General features: G+C 45.0%; 1 protein-coding gene across 1 annotated transcript in view; it reads left to right on the forward strand.

The window, feature by feature from the left end:
- Orc2 (origin recognition complex subunit 2) overlaps positions 1–9,270 on the forward strand; it is a 43,405-nt gene extending 34,135 nt beyond the window's left edge. The window contains exons 11-12 of the mRNA XM_050177417.3: positions 6,151–6,269; positions 9,020–9,270. Of these exons, the coding sequence (XP_050033374.1) occupies positions 6,151–6,269; positions 9,020–9,112 (212 nt within the window). The 3' untranslated portion in view covers positions 9,113–9,270. The remainder of the gene's footprint in view (positions 1–6,150; positions 6,270–9,019) is intronic.
- Positions 9,271–10,447: the final 1,177 nt, after the last annotated feature.

The raw sequence follows: 10,447 nt of genomic DNA on the forward strand, positions 1-10,447 counted from the left end.
AACTGCTGGTTGATTGGCACTCAAATCTCACGCAGCATATTGCAGTGGGTTCAGTTTAATATCACATTCGTGAGCATTGCTTACCTGTCTCATTCGCAATAAAGTTGTGTGCTTATCAGTCATCTGCAACAACGCCACTCTGAAGATGTTGATTTCACACAGCAGTGGTGCCATTTGTCACTACCGTGGTGAAGTGCACCTTTCACTGTAATAATGACAGATAGCACTTATCGGGTATTTATATGAAGACCTTAAGTGATACTTAAAGATCACCATTTTGAAATAAAAGGATGGTTCCTTCAGAGACATGCCGTGAGTGGTGGGACCACGGGTTGGCAGGTGGTGTAAGTTTTTTAGTTGCTAATTAACAAAAATCTAATACTGAACATTTAAATGTGTAATTTCAGTGGGCTCATCATAAACACAAATTGAAGTGAGCTCTGCATACAAGCCATATCAACTTTTGTGTCTGGAAAAGTTCAATTACCCGTGGAACAGGCACAATGAGATTCAGAGCTATCAGAGTGCACAAAACCAAAACTGGCAGGCTGTAGTGCACGTGCCTTGAGGCCGACATTCTGCTTTCATCGCCCAGCTTCACTCAGCAGCCGGCACGTTATGGCTCCGTGCTCTGCTCTGTCATGGTGCGCTGGTTGCCCACTGCTGGTTGATGTAGGCAGGACGTTCCTTCGAAGGGCACGAGACTATGCGCACTTTGATAGCCAAATTTTGCAGTGCCACAGTTCCGTGGGTAATCGCATTTTTCAATATCCAAAAGTTCATGTGGCTTGTAAGCAGAGCACGCTTCAATCTTCTAATTACGATGAGCCCGCAGCAATTATAAGTTCAGAATTATTGCATTATTATTAATTATAAACAAATTACCTCGTACCACCCACTACCCCTGTTCACTTACTTGTGCTGCATCTTCAAAGGAACCATCCTTTTATTTCAAAATGGCTATTTTTAAATATCGCTTGAATGTCTGCATAGAAACACCTGGTGTGTTCTGACGCAGAAAATTGGCATACCAACAACATGTGGTCACCATTTTTCTAAGTGGCACTGTCACAGATGGCATGCTTAACAAACTTATCTGTGGAAAATCATTAGAAGGTATAACCCCTTCTGTGCCATGCTTAACAGCACTGTATTATATACTGTGCGATACTCATTCTCAAAAGACAAGCTTAGTACATAGAGAATACCAGTGTCATCTTCATTCGAAGAGCAGTACACTTCTTCTTTGGAATAGCTCGATTCATCGCTGGAGTCAGCTTTTCTTTTTTGTGAAGAACCCAACGAAGCCCAAGCTGCCAGTGGTGCCATTCTTAAAGACCCCGATTGCCAAACCAATTTGTTTTACATTCTTCCCCATAAAAAAAGATATCTTCCCTGCTTGCACTCTTCCAGAGATTGCGTGCTGCCATTTACCAAAAGCGTGTCAAAGCACTTAGATCAAGTCATTTCGTCCGTGGCAATACTAGTAAATGAAAAGTACCACTGATAAGCATAACTTGCTTTTGGCCGTTCTTACCAGAGACGCGTGGATGAACCCAGCTTGTCCAAGGTGCCGAAAGGGTTGATAAACTGGCATACCAGTGACACCTGCTCACGGGACATTCCTGGCTGCTGCAGGGTGCATGCTGCACCAACCTGTGCTTCCTGCAGCCGTCCGCATCAGTTTCTTCTTTCCTTGCAATGCATGTTGCATCATGTGACGACACCTTTGCCAGAACTGTAGCCACGGAATGGCGCTTGTTCGTAGGCATAGCGTTGTCATGCATGCAGCAGATTGCGTCTGTCAGCAGTGGACGTGATTTCTGCGATCCTGACGTGCTGTAGCCGTAAAAATGCTGGTCACTGAATTTTTATTTACCTTCAGTTATGAAGGTGAAGACCTCGCTCGGTGCGATGAGTAGTGTCGAGGCACGGAATGAAGGTTGGTGCCATTGTTCCCGAGTGAAGCAGCACCAGTTCTTTTGCTGTAAAACGGCTTTTTGATCTGGTGGCCACTTCAGGCAGATAACAGGCAGGCCTGGTTTTGCGCTGTCCCACTTGATGCCTTGCCCCAGCGTGTTGAAAACCAGGAAGCGGAGCCGAAGTAGAGAACGTCTTCTTTATTCGACGCTTGCTAAAACAACTAAAAACGCAGGCGCGCTTGGCTCCACGCTCGTTTTTCACTTCGTCTTCTTCTCTTCTTTTTCGGAGCATAATATTCAACAGCTCCCGGCCGAACAATTAGCGTGTGCTTGTTTCTTTTCAAGACGGAGCTTGTCCAGCAGATTCTAGGTGGTACCGCATCTGTGCCGGTCTCCGCAACGTGTTGCCACTAGAAGTGCGCACTTTGCATGAGCGAACTTTGCCGTCGGCAAAGCCGTCGGCGCCATGAGCACTTTTCTGTGCTCGTGGTAGAACCCTTGCTGGCAGGTGTCTTCCTAATGGGCGTAGGTGCCGCAGTGGAAGCCATCGCAGCCACCATTGCTGACGTGCTGCTGGTGCATGCGTCGGGTGCATGTGATTGGCCTGCCCTGGCCCCGGCCCAGACAGCAGTCCTAGCCCTCCAGGGGTGTAAGGTGGTGGCTGCTGGGGTGAAGGTAATTCCTTTTGATGGCCTGGCGAGCTGTTGCGGGCGGCCATGGCTTCAGGCTGTCGTGGAAGTGGCATTCGCTGCACCCGGACAACGAGGGCCAGCGTGTGGTCGTTGCGTTTTAGCCATTCCACAGTACTGCTGTGCCTCCCTGACAGTGATGACCCAGATGGAGCCTTTTCTGTTGACGACGGGCGCCCGGCAGGCCCGCTCGAGTGTCGCGGAGCGGAAGACGATGACGTTGAAGACGACGATGATGACGACAATGACAAGGAGCTGTGCCCCACGACTTCCCTCCACCCGCCGGGTGGAGCACGGACGTGTCAGCAGTGTGCAGTTCTTCAATATTGGAAGATCCTTCTTCAAAGCAGAAGTAACGAAACGCGTCTCGGTCTTATTCAGCCAGCGATATTTGAAGAAACGCTTTTTCGATATCAGTGGAAATTCCAATCTTGAAGCTGCGAAACTTCAGCAGTAAGTCGAGGATGTTGGGGTTCAAATTCGGCCCTGTCCACAAGACGTCGTTGAGTGAAGGTGACTCCGGAGCATGAGAAGAGGCGTCGGATACCACCCGTACTTCAGTTGTAGTTCTGTCGCGTCGCACTATTGCTCGGTGTGGCATGTAGTACGTGATATGTTCACTCGTACTGTCCATTGTGACCTTCTCAGCGTAGTCTTTGTTATAGTAGCTCCTAATGGCAGTGTCATATTCCTTCTGAAACTCTGGTCCTCGATGTAGCGTTCTCTGCAAGGACTCCAGCCTCTTTAATGTGATATCCCGGTTATTTTTAGGCTGGGAACAATTGCTGTGCCACGGCAGTTCAACTTGATCGCGACCATTGTTTGTAATAGTTGTTTCCACGAAGTTCTTCAGGACGTGTTTGTCATCTTTCGAAAGTCTGTCTTCGTTAGTCAGTCCCAGATGTTCTATTTCCAAGGAACACCTCAGTTGCTGGGAAACATTGGCTTCCGTTAGGCATATGTTGAAGTTCCTTACGGTTTCCGGCTTGTAGAACTTAGGTGGACTTCTGGTATCTCTATGAAGTGTCCATCCTATGATAGTTTCGATGGCGGTCAAAGAGTCGTCCAGTCGAGTAATTCTTCGGCTGACAAGCTGCCAGTAATAATCGGCACCTATAAGGATGCTTATTCCAGGCTCAGGCGAGACCTGAACTGCGTTGACGTCAGCCAAACGTAAGTTCTTGCTTTTCAACTTTGCAAGTACATTTGTATCTGTCAATGCTGACAAGTCATTGCATATTTCGGGAACTTCTATCGCCTCTACTTCTAGTGAGTTTGAGTCGTACTGGCTATGCAGCGTGACTCGTACTCTTTGATAATATTTCCGCGGTGCTGAAACGTTTCCAAATCCCGAGATTGTGAGCTGCTCTTCGGCTAACACAGTGGCTTTCAGCTTCCTAGACAGTTCTTCCGTGATGAAGCTGCGCTGACTGCCACCATCAATCAACATTCTTACAAAGCATCTGCTTCCAGTGCCCACAGCCCAAACTTGGGCGGTCTGCAGAAGAACTGTGCACTTTGGCGAATCTGTTGACGAGCTGGAAACAGTTGTCTGCGTTTCCGTATTCTCCTGCTTCCAGTTCGGGTCGCACATTGTGGTGATATGTCGCCCCTTGCATTTCGCACAGCTTAGTCTCTTCCAGTATCGGCATTCCTTAGCTTTGTGAAATTGTCTAGCGCAGCGGAAACAGCATCCTAATTTCCGTAGTTTCTGCTTTTTCTCGTCTAATGTTAGTTCCGTTGGGCAGACATCCACCGAGTGATCTTTGTCTCCGCATAATATGCAACTCTCTGGAGTCAGTTTCACGGTTAGCATAGATGCAGAACCTTGGAAATGCTCGTTAGATTGTCGTTTTGCTGTTGAGGCTTGTTCTCCCTTGTCAGCAGTCATCATTATAGTATGTTCCCGGCTTCTTACTTCAAGACTCAGGAAGTCTAGAAGAACAGACATTTCATTTAGCCTGTCACTAGTAACACCTGTATTTGTCGAAGACAAGATGCGCTGATTATACCGGAGTACCACTTCTTGCGGAAGATTTTGTATTATAACAGTTTTCAGAAGAACTCCATATTCTTTTTCTTCGACGCCAAGGTTATGGAGAGATCTCACGCGCATCTGCACTTCTTCGTGCAACCTTTGAAGCCCTTCGAAATCTTCGCAAGAACGAACTTTACGTAGGTTTAGAAGGCGACGCATGTGGTCGTTAACAATCAGTGACTTCTGACCAAATCTTTCTTTGAGAAGTTCTATAGCTGTGCTATAGCTCTCGTTAGTTGTCGACAAGCCGCTGATGACACCTTCCGCTTTACCCATCAAGTAGCTCCGAAGATATTTCAATTTGTCTACGTCTGTGATATATTGGTTCTGGTGAACAGTAGACTCAAATTGATCCCAAAATTCTGGCCATTTAATGGGGTCACCATGAAACTTCGGCACATCGAGCTTCGGTAGCTTAACGTATGCGCGTGCTTGACGAAAGTCATCGTGAGATTCGCGCGTAGTCGTTGTTTGCTGATGGGATAAAATGCATTCAGCGCGGGATTTCGCGAGGACGATAGATTCTTGATACTGTCCGACGCTTTGAAGCTCATCCTCAAGGTTATAATCCGTAACATGCTCTTCTACTTGGTTATCAAGGTCCTTAAGCATAGTTTCCTTTATCTTCAATAGGTTAAGATGGTCGGTCAGCTCACCATATGGCGTTGGTTCCATCTGCATAAGAGTTGTCATGTCGTTGATGATCCTGGTGACCGCCGCTCGAACGGTAGCACGCTTCCGTCGTATTCTTTCCATGTCGTCACGTCGGGAATCGGTGGCTTCGTGATGACGTGGATCGTTCTTCGATTCTGTCGCAGCGTCGTCGCGTTAATCACGTCGGTTGGTCGTCCTCTTCAGGTAGCTCGCTTCATCGTCAGGGGTCTTCAACTGTAGATCTGATATCCTGGTCACGGCACCATATGTTGAAAACCAGGAAGCGGAGCCGAAGTAGAGAACGTCTTCTTTATTCGACGCTTGCTAAAACAACTAAAAACGCAGGCGCGCTCGGCTCCACGCTCTTTTTTCACTTAGTCTTCTTCTCTTCTTTTTCGGAGCATAATATTCAACACAGGGAGAAGTGTTACGGCAATTTATCAACTACTGTTTACTGGGGTTCGTTGGCCTTCTTTGTTTTGTTACAAGACCTACACATGATCACTTATACTAACATAGTCTATAAACACTGATTGGATCAGTCTTGTTGCTAGTTTGAATGAGTGTGTCCTTACCTAGGACCAGACTTTAATTTAGTGACATCTATGGTGTCTGTATTTGCTAATCGTTATTAGCCATGCAAGAAAAAACAAGAGCACAATGTCTAGTTACATCACTATTTTAAATGCATCGTGGTCTAATTTGGGCATACTATTATTGGTATGTTGTATCCCATCCAAATTGACTCCTTGTTTTCAGATGAAGGCACATTGTCATGTTTGTGACTGCCACTTGCTTTAAAGGTAGGCTTTCAATGGGTATCTGACAGCTACTGTGCATTTCACAGGAATGTCTTTTCACGACTGCTATCACCGCTGCCGGGAGGCTTTCCTCGTCAACAGTGACCTCACACTTCGAGCGCAACTGAGGGAGTTCCTCGACCACATGTTGTTGAAAATCAAGAAGGTATTCCCTTTCTACTCTTTTTTTTACTTAATGCAAAAAAGAGAAAGAACGAAAATGTCCGAAGATGTCATAGATGTTCTGGTGAGGGTTTTTATTTGTGGTAATATATATTAGCCACTTCAGACATTACAGTGTGGGTTACCAACACAAAATTAAGTACACATTCAAAATGAATATGTAATACTAGTAGTACACACACGTGCAAACTACAGGTACAACTGACTGCAATAGATTTGGAGCACAGAATTCAACAAATTGAAATGTACTTGGTTTCACGTTTGAGCCTTGAACTTAGGTGAGTGATGTGGCAGTTGAACCAGAATATAATGAACCCCAGTTAAATGAAGTTTATCATATAACAAACTGTTTCCATTTACTAAGTTTGTTTTGGGGAAACCCATGCATTCTTTATTGCAATTTAGCGAAGTCCCACATATTCAATTTAATATAATCCACATGCATCATATTGTGTCAGTTCGGACATTTGAAGGATCGCTTTTGCAACAATGAAAGAATTCACTATTTCGAACTACTTCTCTCTTTTTTTTTTTTTTTTGGCTGCCAGATGCTGCTAGCAAGTGGTGGTTTTCGGGCTGCGGGGATCTTCACTTTGCATATTGCTACACATTTTTAAACAATTATAAACAAACACTATGCCTAAACTTGACAGGCTATGATGACGATACTTGATACGTGCATGACACTATCTGACGACGGCTGCTAACATTGGGCATAGTGATCTCCACTGCACTCACCAGCGCTTCTGATCTTGCAATTATTGCTTGAGTTTCTTGAAGGATTTATTTCACAAGAGCTTGCTGACAAAGTACCGTGCACTAGTACTGTTCTAGAAACTTACAATCTTGCTGCCGAAGTGTGGGACCTTCATTATAAAGAAATTTGCAACTTAACTAAGTATTTCCCTGCAATTATGACTTTATATTGATGCTCGACTGCTATACAAAATGTAGACTAAAGGCACACTCTTAATAGGAAGTGCTCTGTCATTGCTGTAAACTCTGAGTACTTGTTACAGCTTGCACTGAAATATTTGGATGAACGCTTCAACTTGAGCAGCATCCAAGGTGATGCTAGATAGCTTCTGGAGCACTGACTGTTCGGCTAGTTGGTCTTGCATTATAATTATGGTAGTTTAGTGCTAATTAATTCATGGACACAAAAGAACAAAGTGGACAAGGACAGGCACTACTACCAACTGCTTATTCTCGTGCCACCCACCAATATTTGTACAATTTGCTGCACATATGCACTTTGTTCTTTTGTGTCTGTGTATTAATTTGTACTAAACTTCCGTAATTATAATGCTGGTTAGTATACAGGATGCAGACAGTTGCTTGCTAGCTGTCCAACTGATCGCTTTGTGAATGAACTGAATGCCAGGGAGTGTTTCGTATTCCAACAAAGAGGCTGGTTCACATAAAAACGTAGCACCTGCAACTGTGCCAGTAAAGGTTGAAGATAGTGTGAGTTGGTGTCGTTGCATCTTGAATGTCTTCACAGCATACACATACTTACCAGTAAAAGGTACAGACAGTGCTCTTTCCCTCTGCCTGTCCCTTTTGCTAAGTATGTGTGCACTGTGAGCACATTCATCCTGTGTCGGTACATTTGTACGAGGCAAAATATTTCTCACAATGTGATTAGTGTGTGCAAGAGAGACTGCTAATGAGTTATGAAGCACCTGGCAATGCATCACAGAAAACAAAGGGATCCTGCGATGCTATCACACATGCGCTTGGTCCGACAGATGCTAAAACACATGAATACATGTGCACACAAGGAGTTCACAATAACACACACATTTATGTCAGAATGCTGATGTCCGTTATCAAGGCTTTGGTGGCTGTGCATTTTTCTGTGAGTCGTTACCCCCACCCACACATGGTCTGCGTGATCACTGAGTGGCTGGCTGACAACTTCTGTGGTGGTACAGTAGAACATAGTTAATGTGTACCTTGTGGGAACACATCACAACTATGCACTAAACGGTGGCACAAACTAACAAGCAAATATAAATTTGTATCTCTCTACCTGCGCTGTCGCTGACGAAGGCAGAAACGAGACACTGCAGTATGTGTTACTTAAAGTATGCGCTGAAAGGAAGTGATTTGTTCATGAAAGGGACGAAATTGTCGTCCACCGGACTAGGACGAAGCGACAACGGAAACCCCCTAAGGGTATATCTGAAAAAAAAAAGAATCTTTGCAGTTGAACAAACATTTGCCGTGCTCCCGATGTCTGGACTAGGACGAATTATGTTTCGAGTATGTTTTAAGCGGGTAAATATCAGCAATGTTTTACTGTATCATCCCCAACTTGTGGCCCCCAAGCTCCCCAGATTTGAATTTGCTAGACTGCTATCTGTGCAATGTCACTTAAAGGAGAACAGCCAGACAGCTGCACAGTACTAGACTCCGTGAAAGCTGCCACTCTGAAAGCAAGCAATGTCCAATGCCAGTCAGGAGCAAATGATCGAACCTGGAGCTGTTTTCAATGTCGCATTGAGGCTGTCTGAGTGGGTCATCACTGCTTACAGTGTACACTCTTATCAGGTAGCCACTAGCCTGACTCAAGTATGGCCTGCACCATGTCAAGATTGTGCAAAAAAGATTTGCAGGATGCGCTTGTGAAAACAGTATTCCTAAGAGTCATGTTTGCAAGCCTTGCATCGGATACTTTCCATCGGCCTTTCTCATCTTCAAGTCCACCTTTTCGTCGTTCCATACCAGGGCCATGATGGCACGGAAAACTTGCTGATCCCCATCGAGGCTGGAGCCCTGACGCTATTTCTCGACCAGCAAGAGGAGGATAGCACCTTATAAGTGGAGGCCCTGGAGAGCACATCTGGAGCACATTTTCATGTGTTGCTACCACAACCCTTCTGTATTGTACATACTAGTTTTATAAGTTAAGTTCTTAATAGTGCTGTGATTTACTGTATCTACATTGAAGGTCAATAAACCCTATTTTTATTAGATGATGCACTTTGTTACTCTTTCTAAACAGGCTCTGGAGCAACTAATTTGAACCTTCCCAGCATATAAAACAAATTGCAAGGACAACAATGAAAAAGTGGCATCTGCAAAAGAATGTTACTTGATCATGAGGTCTCAAAGTATTACCAGATAAATATATCTGCTTTGCAAAATTTTGCCATCTTAGGCAGGGGGATTGGGAGCCACTTTTCATTCTCCTAATGACATTTCACTCTGCAGCAAATTAGAGCATTGCATTGTGAATGTGCAGAGGAAGTCAGCGTGTCAAAACATTTGAAGGATGCAAACTTAAATTTTGAGTGCTGGCATACAGTTTGCAAAGGTGGAGAATGCTGACTTGGACTGATTGGTATGGGGTCGTCGACTCTTAGGGGAAAAACACGCGAGCGCATGGCTGACTCTGTGGCATACCACATGCGGCCGCCAGGAGAACTTGTTGCGCAGGTGCGTTAAGAGCCAAAGGCGGCACCTGCGGCGCGTCGTCTGGTACTATGCCGTCGTGCGCAAAGCCTCGCCTGATACTGGCGCCGTAGCTTTGCTTGCATCACGGTTCACCAACACCTGTCTTTCGTGTCAACTTTCATAAAGCACCAAGTGTTTTGTGGCACGCAGCACAGCAAACTGCTTGAAGTGGTAAACAAGTAGTCCGAGAATAAGGGTTTTATAGAGAGAGAGAGAGAGATAAACTTTATTTCACAATGACTCTTGGTCAGGATCGTGGCTTTATAGCGTTGTTAGTATTTGTTTCCATACTTGACAGCATGCTGTATGCAAGACTGGTGTGTGTGTGTGCTACTTGTCTCAACTGACCTAACGAACTCGTAAAAATAGCACTGCTCAGTCCAACTTTTCTATCAGTGGCACTGTGCTGAATGGGAAAGAGCAATGCAGTAAGCAAAGATTTTTCTGAGGCTAGTGAGTGACACATGTAGTGCATGTTAATGTGTACTTGTATTTTCATGTTACGTTGTTTTGCCGCTGAGCACAACTTAGCCATCCGTTTATTAGGACGGCGGTTGCATTGCTATGGCAGGGAAGTAATGCATGTTTACAGTTTGTGATTTTACAATAAAGGCATTGGCCAAGCTGGTAGAGTATACCGAGCCAAGGAAGACAGCAGGACAGACCGAACATGCAAGGAAAAGGAGCAATGAAAAGATT

This window comes from Dermacentor andersoni, chromosome 5, assembly GCF_023375885.2.
Source record: "Dermacentor andersoni chromosome 5, qqDerAnde1_hic_scaffold, whole genome shotgun sequence".
In the NCBI taxonomy this organism is placed as follows: Eukaryota; Metazoa; Arthropoda; class Arachnida; order Ixodida; family Ixodidae; genus Dermacentor; species Dermacentor andersoni.